Source organism: Ursus americanus, chromosome 25 (genome assembly GCF_024610735.1).
Source record: "Ursus americanus isolate L20-20 chromosome 25, mUrsAme1.1.p, whole genome shotgun sequence".
NCBI lineage: Eukaryota > Metazoa > Chordata > Mammalia > Carnivora > Ursidae > Ursus > Ursus americanus.
This window is the reverse complement of record NC_142151.1, coordinates 37,498,199-37,521,905: the sequence shown is the minus strand read 5'-3', so window position 1 is coordinate 37,521,905 and position 23,707 is coordinate 37,498,199. Positions and strand designations below refer to the sequence as shown.

Here is a 23,707-nt window from a genome sequence, read left to right as displayed (position 1 = left end):
CGTGGTTCATCAGTGGTGACTGACGTTTCAGAAATCTGTATGAATTATTATAATTACCCACAGTGCTTTTATATACAGTCAGTAAAGCCTAACTTATAGGTGATACTAATGTTTACAAGAGAGAAGTTAATTCGTTTAAAGGCGATGTTGCTAATTTATTCAACCTGTGAAAACAGACTACAGCCACGGGAAGGGTAATAACATGATGGTCAGGAGGCAGGTGAGTGTGTCTAAGGCTAAGGCATCCGTCTGCTACTAGCACTTTATTGCCCACTAAAAAACACAAATTACCATAATTCAAAAACAATTTTTGGTCCATCCATCCTTCAGCCTGTTCGTCCTTACCCCCCCTTTCTCTTCTTTCTTAAAGGCCTGAGGGGGGCACTTTAGTAGTCCCCAAATCTCTACTTATCACCACCCAAGACACCCTAAGTTAAATATGGAAATACGATATTTTCCTCAACCCTGTGTGAAGTATGAACAAAATAATTTTTAGGAATCTTTACTATCTTTCAAAGCTTGTAACTTAAAATACTAAATAGAAACAACATTCAATGTTGATTGAAAATGTAGATTCAGGGTAAATCCCTTAGACCCTTCTTTCAGTCAGCCTGGTACCCCTATGCCCTTCCTCTATGGAAATCCTGGCTTTCCTACTGGTCCACACACAAGTATTTTTATGTGCCAAGAATAAAGAGGGAAAAGACACAGGCCCTGCTTCAAGGAGCCACTAGGTGTGTAGGAACTCTGGTGATGCGGTTACGATCAAAGTAAGTAGAGGTGGCTCTGGGCCCGCAGAGCCACAGCACGTGACCAACGTGTGGCCGAGGCTGTCCCGGAGGAGGGGACCCCTGCAGACGACAGAGTTAGAGTTGATCAGGTGAAGGTGGGACGTTAAGGCCACGTCCCCTGAGGGAGCAGCACATGCAAAGGCAAGGAAGCCAGAGAGTCAGATACTTTCCAGAAACAGCAAATATCTGGAAGTGAGTGCCCAGTGTCACGAGGAGTGTGGGGCAGCCGGTGGAGAGATGGCAGGGGCACATCACAAAGGACACTATGCCTGAAGTTACCTTCTCGTAAACACTGCAGGTGTTCTAGAGAGACTACAGGCAGGGACACCCGCCAGCAGGTACGTGACGAGGCCTGCTTGGGTGGGAGGAGAGAGAAGACAGTATGTTTGGCAGGTAGGACGGTTAGATGCAGGTGTGAGGCGTGTGAAGGGCAGGAAGAAGTCTAGGATGCCAACCAGGTTTCTGGCTTAAGTGATGCCCTAAATTCTAATGCCATTATCCACAATAAGAAGGGCAGTAAGAGGAGTGAAGCCAACAGGCTTGGTTCTAATCAGGTGCCTCTGGGCCACAGGGGAGATGTCCAATAGGTAGGTAAACGTCTAGAACTCCGGAGAAAGATCTAGGCTGAGCCGGAAACTTTGTAAAGCAGTGACTGAGGCCATGAAGGGGACGAGATCACTAAATGAGGTGTAGAGGGGTAGCTCTCACCCGGGCTGCACATGAAAAGCATCTGGGAGCTTTAAAAACAAAACACTGAACCCAGGCACCACCCCTGAGTTTCTGACTTTATTGGACTAGAATGAGGCATGGGCACTGTGTTTTGTTTTTGCTTTAAAAGTCTACTATCAGTCAGAGTTGAGAACCACTGGAGGAGACAGCAGAGAGAGGCCGGCCGACGTCCTGCAGACCGCACGGGGGGCAGTCAGAGACGCAGGAGGCAATCCTGGCTCGGGGCGGGAACTCAGCACGCCCCAGTGGTGAAGGCAGCTGAAATGGGTAAAGCACTCACTTCCCAGCAGGGTTTGCTTTACTTTACTAATTTTCCAGGAACGATGAGTGAGAGTAGGAATACGTTGGATGTTGGCATCGAGGTCAAATCCTGGCTCTGACAATTATTCAATGTGTGACTACCGGTAAACCTGTTCCAACTTTCTGAGCCCCCATTTCCCGTTCTGTAGAATGGGGGCAGTAGGACCCACCTCACAGGGCTGTTGTGAGCTTAATGACATCATCTACGTAAAAGCCCTCCCACCCCTCGGTGGCAATTGCTATTAGTCCCCTCATTTTAGACACAGAGAGAGAGGCACAGAGAGGTTAAAATACCTGCCCGAGGTGACAGTGTGGGAGGCCAGGCATTCCTGGCCCCAGAGCCCAAGCTGTGCTGACTCACCACGTGGTACTTCCTCAGGCTGCCTGCTGCTAGGCTGTCATGGGACGCCGGAAGGTGCCGTCTACGAAACCCTTGCATTTTACTTTGCAGGGTCCAGGGAAGACCCTGGTCTTCTATTATAACCATGCGTGCTTTTCGAGTGCTCCTGGACGACATCACTGCTGACTCACATTGCTGTGTCCCAGATGAGGGCACCAGGACCTCGGGTGACTATGTGCCATGTCAGACAGGAATTTCCTGTTCTGTGCCTTTCGATCTTTCTCCCTCTGGAGGGGAGCACTGCACTTACGTTCTCTGGCAAACCACACATTGCGAGGCTCAGGTTGATTCGAGAGACACAGTTACGACTCTTACGTCAACATGTAATGAGAGAAGAGGGAAAGCGGCCGAGGATCTTGGGAATCCAGCACAGCTTGTCCTCTCAATCACGGTATCATGACATGTGAAGGAAGGAGGCATCACACGAAGAAGCCAGCCACACAGCATTGGTGGTTATAGCCAGCACTGCCCAAGGACAGGGGCACTCCCTAGCACGCGGTAGTGCTCCAGCTGCTGGAGGTCTGCTGCTGGAGAGCCGAGCCATTCGGCTGGGCCTTGAAACCATTCAGACCTCTTGACTCACAAAGCTGAGTGAGGTAGCTGAGCTTGCTCACCCTTTATTCCGACTTCCCAACCAAAGACTAGGTTTAAAAAAAATACGTTTCCAGACTCTCTTGCAGCTAGGGTTCCCATCAGATGCCTGTGTGTGTCACTTAAACCAGAAACTGAGTTGAATGGAGGTAGAGGTGGTTGCAGGAATGGCCTTATTTTGCTGGTGTGGGTGAAGCGGGACCGGTACAGTTCTGGAACTAACTGGCAGCAGCTATTTCCTGATCCCCGGGTGTAGCTGGCTAAGGCTACTGCCTTCCCGATTCCCCAGCTCCCCATAAGCCAAGGGTCTGGTGTTTTTCTGGAAATCACTAGGCCCCACCCAGAACTCAAAGGTGAAAATTAACAATGCAGCCATGCAGCCAAGAGCCTGGAGCCACGGAGAATCCAGTAGAAGTAGGTACGAAGTAACAAGCAGTAAGGAGAAGTGGATGTGCTAAGAACTGGCACTTTACCCTTGGGTTGGTGTTTAGAACTTGAGTCAGTATGAACGTGTGGGCTGGCTGGGCCTCAAAGGGTGGACATTATTCAGATGAGTATATGATTTGTACTACATTTATTACAAAAGCTTTTCGACCCTCAAATTTTATAATTCCTAGGGAGCAGAAACATAGTAAAAATACTCTAATAGATGTGTGCACACAAGAGATGCTACGAGAATAAGAACAGTGGTGATATAAAGACTTCACATCATCCTCCCGCCTCTTCGGTTCTGCACCTTCTGATTTTCTGTAACAAGGTTCACAGCAGTGGTTCTCATAGGGCAGACGGAGCAGGAGAGGCAATATAAGACACTTAAAGACTTCATCATACATACATAACCTTGAAGATACACATATGCTGCTGCAAGCAGTGTTGCGATGTTTTCTGCATTCTAAAGCCTGATGACATAAAATCAGCTCAATATGCTTAAGTCAGTTCTATAAACATGGTATAGTTAATGATCACAGAAAGCGAGTTAGCTAGGAGATGGGAGGTTTGTCGTTCCAGTGCCAAAATTAATTTATATTTTTGCTTTATTTAAAATGTATTTTGGGGCACCTGGGTGGTATCTGACTCTTGATTTCAGCTCAGGTCATGATCGCAGGGTCACGGGATCGAGCCCTGCATTGGGTTCCCTGCACACTGCGGAATCTGCTTGTAACCCCCTCTACTCCTCCCCCTGCTCGTGCTCTCTTTTTCTCTCTAAAGTGAATAAATAAAATCTTAAAAAAAAGTTTTTCTAAATTAGGGCTGTCGACATCCATTAGTATATGGAGTTCAACAGATGTGTTAGAATTTTATACGTTACAAATCAGTGCCGAGACAAAGGTTATTAGCACAATAGGTAAAAGTGAGCACCACCCATGTGCTCAGTACCTGTGCTCTTACCGGAGGGAATAATGACATATTTTACAATAGAGGAGTACGGAGGATTCTAATCCATGAATTTGGTCTTTATTCTTCTATATGCCAAATATTAGCTAGTGTTTGGTCTCTAGCCAGAACACAGCTAAATGTCTGAAGGACAGTAACTTTGTAGATAAGTTTGGCCATCTTAAAGTTTGCTTTATCCCAGTGGCAACTAATCTCTAAAAAGTGTCCAGAACATTGGATCAACTGTGGTCTATCTGGTGACTTCGAACAGGCACAACCCCTGCAAAAGAAACGCTCTCCAGGACACATGTAAAGCACTGTGAGCTGCATGTGTTCATGTGCTGTCTTCTCAAGAATGAGAGACTTGAGTCACTTTCTGCCCCCAACTATCTATAACCTGAGCTCTATTTCCCCCTTAACTTACATAGTAAAATTGGAAAGGATTTGTTTTTGAAAATGGAATTTTTTCCTTCTATGGTATCTGCATTTAGAGAAAATGATAATTGCCTCATTACAACAATGCTGTTCAAAATAAATGATATTACTAGAGTGTTAAACCATCTGCATAAGAATTATTTTCTTCAGGACTGTATCTGTTCTACTTATTAAACAGAAATTATTATTATTTACTATTATAAGAGTAACACATACTTAATAAATACTCATATAAAAGAATATAAAGAAGGAAGTTCACCTGTAAATCCTGTGTGGCTTCCCCTGAGTCCCAACCCCATGTAAGTCCTGGTGGATCACAGGTGTGGGGACTGTTACAATAATGGCTCCCAATGAACCATGCTTCCCTATATCCAAGCCTCTGGGTAGTCTCCCACCTCCTCACATTGTTGGCTTGGCCATGAGCTGCTTTGGCTGATGGGACATTCACAAACTTGAGGTAAATGCAGGCTCAAAAAATGTCTGTGCATTGGGGCTTGCCCTCTCTTGCTTCTCTTTGGAAGCCTAAAGCCACCATGTGAAGAATCCTGGACTAGCTCACTGGAGGATGAGATATCATGTGGAGCACGACGAGCCAGCCCAGGTGAGCCCCATAGACGAAACCAGCCTGGCGACCGCCAGACCATCTACCGCAGTGCAGATGCTGGCTCACTGCACACCTCAGCTGAGCCAGCACACGACTGGAGAACCTCCCAGCTGCTGCAGAGAATCATGGGAAATAATAAATGTGTGTTTTAAGCAACCACTCTTTGAAATAGTTTTTTTAAGGCGGTAACTTGTACAATGGCCTTAAGGATTGTAAATGGAGTTCTAGGGGAGCTGAAGCTTAGGCAATCCAAGGTCCTAAAAGTGGGTTACTTTGATAGCTTATATCAAACTGGGAAATGGTATTAAATTAGCTGCTTGTATGATCTCAGGGTTGTTTTTTTTTTTTTAATGTTAAGATGCAAAAATAAACTGAAAAAAAAAAAATAAAGTAACTTACCCCATATTCCCATAAATACTGCAAACACTAGGGTTCCAAAACTGTCAAAGATGCACAATTTCTGGAAAATAAAAAAGTGACATATAACTGAATAATGTTTTCTACTCACTAGCATTCGGAAAATACGCAACGCTTTGTGTATTCTACAGTCTGAATTTCTCTTAAAGCTGATACCTAGTTTAACAATCACCACATCTACTACATACTTGCAGATGGGATTTCTTGTTGTTTTGAAAGCAAACAGCCTTTGCTGTATTTACCACAGTGTATTTTCCAATAGAATCTTTCCATATCGTGATAAAGAAATTGGCATAGCTGTTAAGATCCCATTCGGTTTAAAGTCTCTAACAGACTTTTGAATACTGGCCTCTTCTTATAAGCTGTCACTGCGAACTTGAAGTACTACAGCTCTAAAAATACAAGGAACTCCAAGCAACTTTTGGATTTACAATTTGCATCTTATCATCATCTCAACCTGGTCAAAGCGTAAGTTACTGAATTCTTGCTTTTCTTGCTAAGAAGAGCACAAGGCTAAGGTTTATTCTGAGATGGCTCTGCCCAAGGAGAGCTCTGTTTCCCCAAACCCAATGATGGCTTTTCTACCATCAATGACAGAGGCTTCCATGAGCTTAAGGAGGCACAGGGGCTGTTGCTGACATTACAATGGGTACAACCATGAATGAACAGATGACACAACTGTACAAAGGCTTTATTCACTAGTTCTGCTAAATTTCATTTTCTTTGCTAGTATACAACTAACCTATCTCCCTTTCAGGATTCCCAGAAAATCTTTCAATTAATTACTAATTTTTCACTAGTGAGCATTTTTACATATTCTAAAAAAATCTATAAAGGTATTGGAAAAAGTGGCAGACATGAAGAATATCAACTTTACGACAGATCATACAGATCATATGAAGAGTAAAGAAGACAGCGTACAAAAAGAAGCTACAGGATTAAAAAAAAAAAAACAACCCAAACTTTTCAATTGCTAAAGAAAATTCAAAGTTGCTTCTAAGGAAAACTCTTTGTTTTAAGTAACTTTTTTGGTTGCCCTTTATGTACTGATGTAAAGTTGGTGAACTTTCATTTATGTGAAAATATGTTATTTTCTTAAAAGAATATCCACTCAACCATTGTCTTGTACATGTGTTTTCCAAAGCATACAGATGCCCCTCAATCCTCTATCTGGCCCTGATCAGAAAGCACAATCCCAACTGTTACCCAACTACTCCTCTCAAAAATCAGCTCAAGGAAGACAGAATGAATAAGTGACTGGTCACTCTGGGGAACAATGCCCCCCACCTATTCCTCTAGTCTTGGCATTCCATGGACCAATATTTCAAATCTTTCAAATCTGACTCTTATGGAACCAAAGCTCCATTTAATGTTATGCCTTATCCCTCAGTGAAAATTATTGTAAGGAAAGTCCTATGCAGAACTGTTCCATGTGTTATAATAAGGCTATTCCTGAAGATTCTGTCCAATGCTACTCCTAGAAATCACTGCCAGCCTCTCTATCTGATCCCTCCCTACTTGCCCTGATACCTGAGTACCTACTATAGAAAGAAAAAACCCTACCTATGAATTCTTTGCCCTACCATGTTGAGAAAAAGCCAGTGGAAGCTTATCTATCAGCGTGAAAGAAAAAAAAAAATAGGAGTAGCAAAAAAAGCAGGTTTACCGCTAATGCCCAGATCACCCCAGTTGCCTGGGTCAAGATAAGGGATGTGCCTTGCACTCCTACGAGATGGAGTTAGGTGGTCTGGATGAAGTTACCATTTTTGCCACATTTGTGAGGATTGAGGACTTAGCAGAAAGAACAAGATGGCGGGCCTCTCTATGTACCTCATAAACAGGAATCAGGGGACAAGGTAAGTAAGGGGCTTTCTTGGTAAAAAGCTTAGCTTAGCTTGCTTGGCAGGAGGGCACAGATGGGGAAACACAGCTGTGTTAAGAGCAGGCCCAGTCAGCATTCTGCTTTGATCACATGGAACAGGAAAGAAAAGAGTTGGTTGGATATGTAGGGCATAATGTTTTAAAGCAGAGGAACCAATGAAAATCTAGAAAAGTGACCATTTGTTGTGTTTCTTCCTGCAAAGGGACAAAATCAAAATTTTATAACAACGTATTTCCGAGAACAGAATATTTTAAGTTACCACATTTCCCTTCTATCTTTCCAGCCAAAGAGCTAAGAACCTTATTTAATGCTCAATCACAAAAACAACATTAATCCTCATTATTTCCATAACTATTCCCTCGTTTCCTTGATCATAATTTTCTATTTCTAATTTATTAACCTTTTTAGCATTCATGTCCATTAGTGAATACCCTATCTCTTTCCAAAAGAAAGAGGCAGAAATGAATATATAAATGTATGAATGAAGAAATGATTAAATTAACCAACAGGAAGACAGGGAAGGCTGCTTTTTCTCCTTTTAAAAACTTTAAAAATGTACTTCTTTTACAAAGGGAAGGAGGCATATGAAAGAATAAATCACTCTAACAAGATTCAAAGGATTCTTTAGGCAATTAGGGTCAATAAAAGATTCATTCTTTTCCAAAACAATGAAATGTATACAGGGACATATTTGAAAGTCACACGTTTAAGGATGGGTCAGTAGAAAAGAAGAACTGAGAGAAGAAATGGGGGTGCGGTGTTTCAAAGAGAATTTCTTAAGGCAAATGAAATTTCCAGTTGTACTTTGTGGACTATAGTTTGCCTCCGGCATTATCATTGGCATTTGCCTTAAATGCAGTGTCCAGGAATATGAACTAGTGACCTTTATGAGTCAACCTCACTGGAAGGCAGCTTCCCTCCTGCTAGCTTCAAGTTTTCTACTTTATGGGACTTACGACAGATTTTTTTATAGTCTAGAATTTGTGTTGGTTTCTGGGGGAAAGGCAATGAAATCTACTTTAATTCATAAATTAAGAGTAAAAATCCATGTGTCGACAATACCCTGCAATCATCTTAATTAAGTAGCGGAACATTTTTCAAACGTAGTGCTCAATTTGTGAGTGAATTGGCTGCGACTACTGTCAGCTGGTGAGGAACACAGTAATGGCAAGAAATGCAGATTTACTGTCAATTTCTGGCTTTGTCGGTTACTAGGTGGGTGGCCTTGACCAAATTATTTAATCTCTCAGACCCTCGGTGTTTTAATCTATACAATGGAGGGAGTACCTGTTCTGCCTACCTCATAGGGTTGTTGTGTCAAAAGTGATAATAAATTCAAGAATCTTTCAAAATATAAATTTTAAGTGACATAATAATAGGAATGTATTTGGTTTAAATAAGACTTAGAGAGGTTAGAATATTCTGAAGTCATTTCAAGATTCCTAAGCTTTCACGGCGGAACAAGAGGAATAGAGAAAAGATCATAACATGCAAGAACAGTAGGTGAAAGTTGTCAGGAAAATTCTCCAAAGCAAGATGGCCATCTTTCTTTCCAGCTAGAGTTTGCGGCACGCCTTTCAGTAAGCTACCTCTAGTCTCAATACTTGTCCTAAACCTCCTGGATTGTAACAAGTCATGTAGCTCAAGCTTATCAGCCTGTTTAAGGGAACCAGATGTGTTTTGTGGGAATGTTTTGGGACAAAGTGAATATCTGTTCTCATTTATATACAAAGCCTTCCTTATGCATATTCACAGATAAAGCCTAAATCTGACTATCAGGGTTTTTAAAAAACCAAGCATAGTCTCAGCACACCTTGAAAGCGGAAAAACACAAGTACAAATATCAGGTTTCTACTCACTTGAATTAAGGAAAATACATATAATAAGTAAACCTATTACACAGTATTCATGAGATAAGCTGGTTTTGAGATTTCTGCTTTGATTACTTCAAATACTCCAGTAGTCAATTCTGCAGTTCCTCACTGACCCACCCGAAGATTTTAGATAAGGCTTTTCATCTCAGTTCCTATTTGTGAAAGAGGAATAAACACATACATTCTATGGCTACCTTTCAGAATGTTTGGAAGTTTATTTGAAAATTACGTTTCTGAATTTCACAGAAAAAAAAATAACTCTAGGCTGTGCTAAAATTATTAGAAGAAAAAAAAATCTTTCATTTTTTGCAAATGTTTGGAGTAACAAAAATTACCTTTGAGGACTCGCAAGTAATATTGAGATTCCAGAATGAACAATGTTGATCACACTGAGGACACATGATGATCTTGCCACCAATATCAGGATTACAAACTTCTTTGCTAAAGGAAAGAGAAAAATAAAATTTAAAAAATTTTAATGACTAGGACTTCCTTTCTAGCATCATGATAAAATCAAACATCCATTTGTGATAAGAAAATAAAACTAAATTCTCATAAAACTAGGAAAGGAACTGAACTTCATGAACCTAACAAAAACCTATAAAAAACATTATACTTAATGGTAAAATGCTAAAAGTATTTCCATTAGATCAGGGTAAAGTATCCTGTTATCACTACTTCTTTTCAGGTGGAGGGCCTTGCCAGCACAGTAAGTCAAGAAAAACAAAGATAGGATGCTGGACACAGAATCCATATACAAAATATACATAGGATCAGAAAAAGGAATTATGCCCTTACAGATCTGCAACAATTAGAAATTAATTTTTTTAAATACCATTTTTCCATATCTTAAGAAATATAAAGAGCTTAGGAATAAATCAATTCCAGATGAATAAGATTTATAGAGGAAATGATAAAACCATTCTGAAAGAGTTAAGAAGATCTATATAAATGGATATGTTATCATGTTCATAATTTGGAAGAATCAATATCTGAAGATGTTCTTTCTCCTCCATTTGAACCATAAATTCAATAGAAGAGCAAAAGCCTCAGACCACTGAAGACATTCACAAAGAACAAGGAGCTACTGGCATAGGTTAAGAAGAATTGAGCAAGAAAAAACAGAGTTTATGAAGAGACCTCTGCATAGTGAGAAGTGACGTTTGCTGCAATCGAATATCCATACGGAAAAATGTGAAATTGAACTCCTAAAGCCTATCACATACAAATCAACTCCAGGTAGAAAATGGGAATGCAGCAGTAGGAACTTTTTAGGGGAAAAAAAAAATAGAAGGATATCTAGATAACACTGGGGTAAGGAGAAACTCCACTAATGAGAAAACAAAAAGTATAAATCATAAATGAAAATACTGATATATTCCAAATCTTATAAAACTGAGAACTTCATTAAAAGACCATAAAGGGAGGAGAAGAAAAAATAGCCACAAACTGGTAGAAGTTTTGCAACACATGAAAATGACAAAGGACTGTTTACTAGAGTATTTAAAGAATGCCTACAAATTAATAAGGAAAAAGCAACAAATTTACAACAGGGTGCAGTGCCTCTTGGGGAAGCCTCTCCGATGGACTCCTATGTCCTATGTGATGGCACTGGAGTTGTAGAATTCGTTAGCCTTGCAAATCACTCAGTTAAAAACAAACTAGCAGGGAAAACACTTCTAGAATAGCTAAGTAAAGATCTTGGAAAACCTGCTCCTCCATAAAAGCAATGAGAACACTGGCAAAATTTATGAAAAGTAACTTCTGCAGAACTCTGGAATTTAACAAGGGCTTACGGCAATCTGAGAAATAAAAAGAGCTAAATCTCCAGAAAGATAGTGACCTTTGTGACATTTTAACCTGACCTATCCCCATCCCCATATCCTTAACCTAATGGTGGAGGTAAACGACAACAGCCCCACCACCATGGCAGCCTAGTAGCCAATGAAGGAGGCAGAAGTGATTTGAAGCTACCAAAAAAAAAAACCCCATTCCTAGAGAACTGTCACTATTTGACTAGTCCGGAAGCTCCCTGAAAAGCTCCATTATCAGGATTTGTCATTTTTGACCCGTCTCAGAGCTCATACATACTGGACAAATGATCCTATCCCCAGAGTGTCTGTTGAAAGCATTAGAAGGAATTACTAACATCACAACTGCCTGAGGTGGCAATACCACGAGGGGCTAACAAGACGCTAATCAAAAAACTTAAAAGGAAACACTGGGGAATGAGATACCTATAGGGGGCTTTAAAAAGCTCCAATAGATCCCTAGGATTGTAGGCCATGCGCATGTGCAGGACAGCGCAGGTGGCCAGGAAGGACCTGAGGAAACCTTAATCCCTCATCTCTGGCTGGCTTTGAGGTTCCGCATAAGCGGGAAGTAAAGGCTCAGGAAGACCTGCAAACTGCGGCCAAATGGTGAAGGCACTCCCCACAGACGCACAGAGCTGCTCGGCAAAGGCTCCAAGAATGACTGGTTCCCAGCATCTAAAGAAATCACCATCCAGTCATTAGCTGACAGCTAAGCTCACGAACACAGACTTCATGGTCACATGAAACGAAAAATAAAGACTGTACAGAATTTGTTCAGAAAAGTAACTAAATGAACAGCAGCAGTGATGCCAACAATAGCCACAATTGTTAAGAGGGGAAATTGGATTTCTAGATCTGCCACATAATAATATTTAAAATGCCTAGTTCTCAACAGAAAATTATAAGATACACAAAGAAACAGAAAATTTGGGTCATAATGCGGGGGCAAAAAGCAGTCAACAGAAACTGTTCCTTAAGGAAACCTAGATATTGGACTTACTAGACAAAAACGTAAAGAAGCAGTTAAACATGATTGAAGAACTGAGAGGAACTCTACCTAAAGAATTAAACTATGTTAACATCTCATCATGCAGAGAGTATCAATATATAAAATTGTTGAAGAATCAAGTAGAAATCTAGAGATACGAAAGTATAATAATTAAAATGAAAAGTTCACTAGAGAGGTTCCTTGGCAGATGACCAGCAGGGAAAAAAAATCAGTTAAGTTAACACTGGTTCACTGAGATTATTCAGTCTGAGGAGCAGAAAGAAAAAGGAATGAAGAAAAACGAACACAGCCTCAGAGACAGGTGGGACACCATCAACAATACCAAAACGCACATACTAGGAGTCCCAGGAGGAAGGGAAAGAAAGAAGGGGGCAGAAAGAATATCTGAAGAAATAACAACTGAAAAGTTCCTAAATTTGATGAAAACGTTAATTTGTACACCCAGCAAGCTCAACAAACTCCAAGTAGGATAAACTCAAAAATATCCAACCATAGGCACATCAGACTCAAAGTGTCCAAAGACAAGAGCAAAGAGAATTTTGACAGCAGAAAGAGAAAAGTGATTCAGCATGTACAAAGACTCCTCAGTAAGATAAAAAGTTGACTTCTTATCAGAAACCATAGAGACCAGAAGGCAGTGAGATGATATACTCCAAGCGCTGATAGAAAAAGATGGTCAATCAAGTATTCTATATACAGCAAAACTATTCTTTAAAAAAAAAGATGGAGAAATTAAGACATTCCTAGATAAACAAAACCTGAACGAACATGTTGCTAGATGACCTGCTCCACAAGAACTACTAAGGAAAGTCCTCCAGGCTTAAATGGAAGGACACTAGACAGTAACTCAAACTCACCTGAAGAAATAAAGAGCACTCACTCAGTAGAGGTAACTACACAGGTAAATAGCACATTATAAATATATTTTTGCATGTAATTATTTTCTTCTATCTGATGTAAAAGACAACTGCATAAAACAATAATTATAAAACTGTGTTGATGGGCTTATAATGCATAAAGATGTAATCTGTATGAGAATAATAGTACAAAGGGAAAAAACCTGTACGGATGCAAAGTTTCTGTATACCACTGAAATTAAGTTGGCATTAAAACTGAATGAAATTGCTTTCCAACAAGATATAATGACAATCTCCAGGGCAACCACTTAAGAAAATAACAACAACAAAAAAAGAGTAAGAAACAAAAAAACTGGAATTAAAATGGTATACTAGAAAATAGCTATTTTACACAAAAAAGGTAGTAATAGAGGAATAGGGAAAAAGACGTAAAACAGAAAATAAAAATGACATTAAATGTAAATGAATTAAACATTCAAATGAAAGGCAAAAATAAATGAAACAGAGAAAAACAAAAATCAGCAAAAACAAAAGCTGGTTCTTTGAAAAGATCAACAAAATTGACAACTCTTTAGCTAGACTAATCGAGAAAAAGAAGAAAGTTTCAAATCATTAAACTCAGAAGTGATAGGAGGGACATTGCTATTGACCTTAAAAAATAAAAAGGATCATAAGAGAACACTATGAATAATTATATGCTAACAAATTAAGTAATCTAGATGAAATAAATTCCTAGAAAGAAGTAAATAATTGAAGCTGACTCAAGAAGAAATAGAAAATCTGAATGGACCAATAGCAAGCAAAGAGACTGAATTAGTAATTAAAAAAAATTTTTTTTAGACTCCCATGAAGAAATGCCTAGGCCCAGATGGCCTCACTGGTGAATTCTATCAACCATTTAAAGAACTGACACAAATGCTCCGCATACCTTTCTAAAAATAAAGAAGCGGGAATAATTCCCAATTCATTCTATGAGACCAATGTTACACTGATACCAAAATCATACCAAGATGTCACAGGAAAACTACAGACCATTATCTCTTATGAATACAAATGCAAAAGTCCTCAAGAAAATACCAGTAAATCACATCCAGTAACACATAGAAAGGATCATGACCAGGAATGCAAGGATAGTTCAACATACAAAAATCAGTTCATGTAATATGCCATTTTAACAGAGTAACAAATAAGAACTCAGACTAGAAGACAGCCTCTCAACTTGATAGAGAACAATTATGAAAAACCCACAGCAAATGTTATCCTTACTGGTGAAAGACTCAATGTTTCCCTCTTAAGATTAATATTGTACTGGAGAGTCTAATTATGGCAACCACACAAGGAAAATAAATTCAAAGCCTCCAGACTGGAAAGGAGTAAGTAAAACTATTTTTATTCGAGATGACATGATAGTATATATTAAAATTAAATGTGCTAAAATTAAAATGTACTAAAGAACTATTAGAATTAATAAGCCAGCCCATCAAGGTTGTAAGACACAAAATCAATACATAAAAAGAATAAAATACTTAGATTTGAGAAAAGAAGTGTGAAACTTAAAGTGAGAACTATAAAATAGTTTATTAATAGAAATTAAAGAGGACCCACATAAATGGAAAGATATTCTGCATTCACAGATCAGAAGTCTTAATATTGATCTGCAGATTTAATGCAATTCTGGCTTTTTTTGCAGAAATGGACAAGCTGACCCTAAAATTAACATGGAATGTAAGAGACCCAAAATGGCCAAAACAATCTTGAAAAAGAAAAACAAAGTTTTGAAGTTTTCAATTTCAAAACTTACTAACAAAGCTACAGTAATCAATATAGTATGCATTTGCAAAAAGGGCAGACACAGAGATCAATGGAAAACAACGGAGAGTCCATAAACAAACTCTTACACTTATAGCCAATTGGTTTTTGACAACGGGGAAAGAACAGTCTTTTCAAAAATGGTGCTGGGACCCCTGGATACACACCTGGTAAAATATGAATCACAGACCTAAATCTATAAATCTTTTAGATGATAAACACTGATAAAATCTTTATGACTTTGGATAAAAATGCTTTCTAAGATATGATACCAAAAGGACAAACAAACAATAAAAGAAAAAAATTAGGTATACTAGACTTCATTAAAATTAAAGTCCGTGGTGCTTCAAAGGAGACCATCAAGTAAGTGAAAAGGCAAACCACAGAATGGGAAAAAATATTTGCAATATATTTGATAAAGGATTTTTATTCAGGATAAAGAACAGTTTAAAAAAGACAATAAAGGGGCGCCTGGGTGGCACAGCGGTTAAGCGTCTGCCTTCAGCTCAGGGTGTGATCCCGGCGTTATGGGATCGAGCCCCACATCAGGCTCCTCCGCTATGAGCCTGCTTCTTCCTCTCCCACTCCCCCTGCTTGTGTTCCCTCTCTCGCTGGCTGTCTCTATCTCTGTCGAATAAATAAAATCTTTAAAAAAATAAAAATTAAAAAAAATAAAAAATAAAAAAGACAATAAAAAGACAACACAATTAAGAGAGGCAAAGGATTTGAACAGAGGTTTCTCCAAAGAATACACTGGCAAACAATCACATGAAAAGGTGCTCAGTATCAGTAGGCATTAGGGAAACACAAACAAATCCACGATGACATAGCACTTCATACCCACCAGGATGACTAATACGTAAGTACTTGCAAACCCGGCAATAACAAGTGCTGATGAGGATGTGGAGAAATTGGAATCCTCATAAATTGCTACTGTGGAAGTACAGGGGTGCAGCGCAGTCACTTTGAAAAATACTCTGGTGGCCCCTCAAAATGTTAAACATAGAGTTACCATGTATTCCAGCAATTCCATTTTTTGGGGGGGGATATATTCTCAAATGAGCTGAAAACAATGTTCACATCGTATATGAATGTCTATAGCAGAATAAGTAGTAACAGCCAAAAAGTGGAAACAACCTAAATTGACACGGATGAACGGATAAACAATGTGGTCTATCTATACGATGGCATTTTATTAAACCACAAAGGGGAATGATGCCCTGACACATGCTACAACATGATAAACCTTGAAAAGATCTGATGCTAAGCGAAAGAAGAGTCACAAAAAGGCCACATACTGTACGGTTCCACTTCTGTGAAACGTCCAGAATTAGCAAATCCACAGAGACAGAGAGTAGATTAGTAGTTGCCAAGGGCTAAGAGAAGGGGGGTTAGGGAGTGACTGCTAATGGGGATGGAGTTTCTTTTTGGGGTGATGAAAATGTTTTAAAATTAGCCAGTGGTGATGGTTGCACAACTCTGAATTTACTTAAAACCACTGAACAGCACACTTCGAAAGGGCGCACTTTATGTATGTGAATCATATCTCAATAAAGCTGTTATGCTTAAAGGGGGACATAAGCTTTAAACATAAGATTTATAGAAAAGAAAATACCTATCGCATGCTCCACTTACACACGCATATTTTCAAAAGCACACAAAATGAAATGTGACAAAGAACATATAATATATGTAAAGAATGATAAAAATCAAAATTTAGTGTAGTTCTGATTTCCAAAGTGGAAAGCGAGGGAATGCAACTGAGGGAAGCACTTCCCAGGTGACAGTAACGTTCTGTTTTCTTAAACGGGTAAGGGAACATTATCCCTTATACCTCAAATACATTTTCTATTCCTGTGAATCTACTCAGCATGTAATGAACTTAACTGAAAATATTTAAATGCATGTATTTTAAATAATTTAAAAATACTTAATATACGTAATTAAAGCCCCAATAGTTCTGAGCACAGGGAGTATATCCCCAAGACCCTCCCCCAGATTTCTGTAACTAATCTGTGTGAAATAGTAGCAAACATGTGCTGTGACTGTCAAGAGTGTTTGTATAAAATAACCTGTAATGACAACAGCCACAATGCAAGCCCCTTATAAAAATGCTACTTTTGCACTTTGAAAGTGTATTTTTGAGATGCCCTTTTTTGGGGGGGGGGGAGGTTGGAACAGTATACGAAACAATGGAGAAGCCAAAGACAAATTTAGGCAAAAGGTATCAACATTCAGCCTTCGGCCCTGAACTCTTATTTTCAGCGAAGAGGAGAGTACTTCAAAGACCATCTGCAGCTTTCTAGCTAAGAAGCCATAATGGGTACAAAACGCTCAGAATTCTCCGTTAAACAGAATGGGTAATTATGCCTATACATCAGAGCTGCGGTGTAAGCTTCCTGCCTCGGGAGCCAGGCTGATATGCTTGGGGCTAGAAAAATCTGGTCATCAGCGAGCTCATTGCTGGTGCCCAGAAATTTTGATCTGGCTGTCACAGCTGGAGAGAGGCCAGGTGAACACAAGAAAATGCCTGCTTCAGGGTCGCCTCCCTTCTAAAGGTTGAAACTACCAAAAGCAGGGGAATAACAACACAATTCAGAACAGTGATGGCGAAATTCAGTGTTCTGGCATCCCTGCTTTTTCCCTTTAGACAGTGCAGCTGGTCTTTTAATGCTAACATCAAGCACAAACTAATTGTTTATCACTTATTTTTTTTTTCTGTTACACTCTAAGGCCTAATTTTTTAAAAGTAAAACAAAACCAAAAGTATTGTTTACTTGAATTTTTAAACATCTATTTCCTAATATATATTAAAAAGTCATTTCTAAAAGCATAAAAACACCAATTTTTTTTTCAAGTTTTGCCTTTGAAATCTTGAAGAAATCAGAGCTGCTCTTGGCTCCCATCTGAAGGGCTGAGTGAAGCATTCCTCTGGGGAGCAGAAGTTCAAGGACGATCCTCCCTCCAGACCGCCTTTCTTTTGCAAAGTATTGTCTTAAAAAAATTGGAGTGTTTCCTAAGGGTAATATTCCTGTCAGAAACTGGGCTGCATTATCTAAAAAAAAATTTTTTTCCACTTCACTTAGTTATTATACTCAGGACAAAAGGAATATATCATCCAAAGCAGTAAGTGTTCTGTGATGAGTCTTCTTTTACTAAAACAGTCTAAGACCCTGAAAATAATTTTATGCCTAATCAACTTCATCACGGTAACAAGGAATAAACAGAACTTACCTCCATGTACAGTTATTTTGATTAAAGTATCCATAGAGAAAGCAAGCCACGCCGACTACCGCTGCCAGAAAGAGCATCTGAGTGTAGTAGCCTAGCCAAGCAAAGTAGATGCCAATCTTTTCTCCGTAATATTTCCTGAAGAAAGACAGAAATTGTTTTTAGAAGACACACGGAACCACTCTGCAGCTTCATCCTAACATTAATTTCTGATTTTAAATACTGGAGGCTCTAAGCTTAAACCTCTTACTCAATTCTTACTTAAAACATGTTCATTTTTGGGGCGCCTGGGTGGCTCAGTCGTTAAGTGTCTGCCTTCGGCTCAGGGCCTGATCCCAGGGTCCTGGGATCGAGCCCTGCATCAGGCTCCCTGCTCCGCTGGGAGCCTGCTTCTTCCTCTCCCACTCCCCCTGCTTGTGTTCCCTCTCTCGCTGGCTGTGTCTCTCTCTGTCAAACAAATAAATAAAATCTTTAAAAAAAATGTTCATTTTCATAAACTCCCAAACTCCACTATGAAACAAGTATTTTACGTATCACAGAAGTACTGGTCAGGAGGTGAGCCTGGTGAAGCAAAGCCAATCAGAAGGGGGCAAAGGAAAGAAAAATGCTACATAGTAAGCAAATAGAGACCATCACCTTCCGGCTTTGTAACCACGAACACATCTGACACATTCTTCAAAAGACTGTTTGTAACACGAATGAAACAAAGAACCTGATCAATCTGCTCCCAGTTACCTGCTTTTGCTTATCTAGAGAACTTCCTGGAGGAAATGTAACATACATCACAAATGCAAAAAAAGGACTGATAAGAGGTCACGGACCATGACTGAGGAATCCACTGCCCTGCATTCTTTATATCTAGCACTTCCATCTTCTACTACTTTTGAAAACTGATCAGTGGAAGGGTCCAGGGAGGCACAGCTGGAAGAAAGGAGGCAGGGTGGGAAGCAATGCCAGACTTCCTGAAAGGGAGACAGATACAGTTCGGCACTAAGAAAGAGCTGAGAGATGAGGACAGCGCACTGAGATGACGGTTAGCTGAGTGTTGCTGTTGCTGATACCTCCCTCAACTGACTCACTCCTGGCTCAGTACTGGTCCACAGAAACTGCAGATTTACTTAGCTCTTAGCTTCTTTAGAGGCCTCTATGAGACTTCCAGCTCAGTATGGAGCTGGGCTGAGGTCCTTGGGCTTAGCCTGGGGGACTCAGCTCTGAGGAAGACCTGAAGTCCTGGGAGACCTCCTTCAGACAGGAACATCCCTGGGCTGCACCAGTGGTCAGCTTCACAGGTCACAGGCCTGGGTGTAGGCCACATCCCTGGGGATAAGTAAGTGCTGACACAGACGTGCGATCAGGAGTCAGGAGGAACAAAGTGTTGCATTTTTCCGTGATTGGGGCTTTGCTGTCTGGGTCGTAGACTTCAGGCCAATGACAGGCTCAGCGTAGTGCCTGAGAAAGAAAAGCCTGGCAATGGGTTTGCAACGTCTTGGCTCTCAGGCTTTCTGTAATATGTTCTTATCAACCATCCACACTGGAAATGCCACATTTAAAATTGGAAAGAATGTTAGGGGTTACTGGTCCAACTCCCCAATAGTAAAAATACTCTGCTTCATTTAGAGCTAGTCAGGCAGTCCCTGCTTGGATACTTACCATGACATGGAGTTCATTACTTCCAAAGATATCTACAGTACTTTGGAGGCAAGAAGATCAGAAAGAATTTTTGAATCTCAGACAGAAACCTGCCTCCAAGTTTTTGCTGAAAGGCTGGGAATAATACAATAATATTCCTTCAAATAGGATATTTTTTTTTTTAAGATTTTATTTATTTATTTGACAGAGAGAGAGAGACAGCCAGCGAGAGGGAACACAGGCAGGGGGAGTGGGAGAGGAAGAAGCAGGCTCCCAGCGGAGGAGCCTGATGTGGGGCTCGATCCCAGGACTCTCGGATCACGCCCTGAGCCGAAGGCAGATGCTTAACGACTGAGCCACCCAGGCGCCCCTCAAATAGGATATTCTGATCATTCTCTTCCCGCCAAAAACATCCCAATTCTTAACACCAATTTCTAGAAATTCAGCTTTTTGATCAAAGTTGTAAGTATATACTCAGTAGGGGGTCAGATAGTTCTAGTAATTGTCACGGTGGTTCACTGCTTAGTTTTCTGTGTGCTTACCAACAATTCAATCCCAGACTTCTACCTAACATGTAATTTCTCAGTACTTTCAAACACATGAGGTAGTCTACTGATTTCATCCCCTTGAATAAATCCCATCAGACCTTCTCCAACCTGGTTTAATGATTCTCTAGCCCTGCCACAAAGCTGTCCTCTCGGATCTTTCCGTGCCTCTCTCACATTGGGAATCCCTGTTTACTGAAGCCATGTTTTTTTCTTCTTTCGTGGAGCACCTCCTTCATTACCTTGCACATTTAAATTGTGGAAACTCCTCACACTTATTAACAGCTTGACCACTACGGAATTGTAAAGTAAGAAATCACCTCCCTTGGAAATATGAAATTATTGCTCTCTTTTCTTCTACCTGCAGTGTTGTCATTGGGGAGTTCAGTGTTATCCTGAGTCTTGCTCCTTCAAATGGAGTCTGTTTCTCTTTCTGGAGGTTCTCAGCATCTTCTTTTTGTCTTTAGTGTCCTGAGGTGTCCTGTTGTCGTGACTTGATGTCAGGCTGTGGTGACCGGCTGGCTCTATTTTCATGTCCTGAGCTGAGCACTCAGTAAGCTCCTTCCATCTGGAAGCCTATCACATTCAGTTCTTGTCCCGAGCATGCTTTCAAGGTGCATAGGCCCAAGTTGTGTCTTTCCACAATGTCAGCTTTGTTTACTCATAAAGCAAGATTTGCACAATTGTAACAGGTTCGGGACTCCAAACTCAGTGACATTTCACTACGCATTTGATTTGGCTTCATACACGTTACACAGGACAAGATACGACACAAAGTCACACAACAGACAAGATACAACGAGGGTGAGAAATTAATGAACCAAACACAATCAGTCCATGAGCGTGCAGTTGAGATGAGGACTCAGTCCAGTCCGGGTCAACTCTCGGCACTTGGTGCTTACTATGTGCAAGCAGGGCAGGGTCTCTGTTATGTTCAGACACCAACTGGGAACCGTTGCCTTCCAAATGTGGTCAGACAAGAAAGAGACCGAATCTGGAGAATCTGACAGTCTGCTGCAGAAGTCTTCCCTTTTTAGAGAGGTTTCATCAGTCTTTAGCCTTTCCAGGCCTCTTCTGGTTCTAGTGGTTGTCAGTTCTCGGTTCTTCCATCATCTCTTGGATTTGCTGATTATCGGTTCTTGGTATCGCCTGCATGTGCTGGCTCTATCTATTCTCAGCTCATCACCTTCGGCTGTCTTCCTGATTCCTGACATCACTGCTTGATGTGAGTGACCCCCTCGTGCTCTCTACTGTTCTTCAATATGGTCCTTCAGATACTGCTCTGATTTTCTCCCTACGTCATCTCTGTTCTCATTCCTAGCACTCCTACTATTTGTTCATTGCATCGCCTGGACCGACCTTCTAAATTTTATTCCCCCCTTCTTTTTATTTCCTATCTCTATATTTTTGCTCTGTGTTCGGTACAATTTCTTCAACTTTATTTTCTAATGCTACGATTAGGGTTTTTCTGTTCTATTACACTTTTAATTTTAAGAGTTACATTTTATCCTTAGAATGATCCTTTTTATAGCACTCCTGTCCTTGTCTTGTGGATAGCATCATTTCTTTTCTCACTCTGAGGGTAAAAACGGGAGTTTTTCCCCCAGGTTGCTTTTTCTGGGTTGTTTGGTTTGCTTTTTGGGAGAGAACTCATTTCCCTTCTGGTAGTCCCTGGGAACCACAGATGAAGGTTTAACAGCCCAAATGCTCAAAGGGTTACTAGTGGTGAGCAAGGAAGGGAACATGTGGACCAGGGACAGGGAATAGTTTAAAAAAAGGCACTTTCCTGGGGAAATAGACTGAAAATAGTGGGGAAATTGTTCTCTTTACCAAAAAACCAAAACCAAAAGCCACAACCCCATAAAGAAAGATTAAGAACCCATCAAACCCATCACCCTGCCATCGGATGCTATAGGTCTAACATAAAAGAAAATCTCACATGAATGTCAGCTCCAAAGGTTTACATATGTACAAACATCCCCTTTTAAAATTTGATCCTGCAGGATACCCGGAGTTAATGAGACAAAAAGAGCCTCTTTATGATTGTAATCCAGTTAAAAAATGAAGAAATTAGAGTATGACCAAATGAAATAACAAAATAAAATCCCTTAGGAAATGACTCTAAGCAATGATCAGTAATGGTTGTTATCACCACATGCCAAAGAAACAGGACACTATGTACCTTCTGGAAGAAGTATGAAACCCCACATATCAACTATTCTTGTACAAAGCTGAACCTCAGTCAGATCAAACTTCCAAATTAACTAAACCAAATACACAGGAAGAGCAACAAGTTCAACACCAGCACAAGGAAGGATGAAATCAGTAAAATAAGAGCATGAAGAAACCCCTCCACGGTTGCAAGGAAAGCAAGAAAGAAACGGGAAACCCATAGATTGGAAGACAACTGAGAAATACATTAGTTGCGCCATTTGGACCTTCTTTGGATCCCTGTTAAAAAAGTGTTAAAAAAAAAAAAAGTAGTTTTTGTGACAATCAAGAAAAACTGAGCATGGCTTTTTGATGATTTTTTTAAGTATTCAGGTTGCATTTAAAAGACAATGAACTATATGAAATATTAATGAAATATAATAATATTTGGGGTTTTCTTCAAAATGCTCCACTGGAAAGGGATGGGAAGGAGGTAGAGAGAAAAATGAAATGAGACTAGCGAGGAGTTCTTAATTTTTGGAACTGGGAGACGGACGTAGGCAGTTTTGCTGTACTGTTCTCTCTACTTTTGTATATGTTTGAAATTTCCCATAATATAATGTAAAACAAAGCAGAACAAAAACTCTTCAGTGTTTTAAAACTCCCACTTTTAAGGTCAAGCGGTTTTCCCACGTCAATGGGCACTGAGATATGGTAGAAAGAACAGGCGCTTGGCTCCAGGCCAACCTGGGGCAAACCTGACTCTCCCCGCCTCGCCCTCCACATTCAACCCATAAGCAGGTCCTGCTGACTCCCCTTCTACCACCCATTCCAACCGTGCTGCTACGGGTTCCCCTCTGGCCGGCCACTCCGACAGCCTCCTACCTGCTCTCCCTGCTTCCTGGGGCCCCTGTCATCCACTCCCCACATTATCTTTGCAAAATGTGAATGAGATAAAATTATTTGAGTAAAGTATCACAACTGCTTTTAGTAGCACTTACAGTCTAAACTCTTTTCCTTGTTCCTGCTACCCCCCTTTCTTTCTTTTTTTAAAGATTTTTTATTTATTTATTTGACAGAGATAGACAGCCAGCGAGAGAGGGAACACAAGCAGGGGGAGTGGGAGAGGAAGAAACAGGCTCCCAGCAGAGGAGCCGGATGTGGGACTCGATCCGGGCACGCCGGGATCACTCCCTGAGCCGAAGGCAGACACCTAACGACTGCGCTACCCAGGCGCCCCTTGCTATCCCCCTTCTACCTGTGTC

The 23,707-nt window shown here is 40.4% G+C and overlaps 1 protein-coding gene across 4 annotated transcripts in view; it reads right to left on the bottom strand.

Moving 5' to 3' along the window:
- The window catches only part of ANO6 (anoctamin 6), a 186,685-nt gene that overhangs the window by 42,093 nt on the left and 120,885 nt on the right, over nucleotides 1-23,707 (bottom strand). For all 4 annotated transcript variants that reach the window (XM_045801226.2, XM_045801227.2, XM_087855792.1 and 1 more), the window contains 3 exons: nucleotides 18,121-18,255; nucleotides 9,733-9,838; nucleotides 5,624-5,684 (listed from right to left, as the gene is read on the bottom strand). In XM_045801226.2, the coding sequence (XP_045657182.2) occupies nucleotides 5,624-5,684; nucleotides 9,733-9,838; nucleotides 18,121-18,255 (302 nt within the window). The remainder of the gene's footprint in view (nucleotides 1-5,623; nucleotides 5,685-9,732; nucleotides 9,839-18,120; nucleotides 18,256-23,707) is intronic.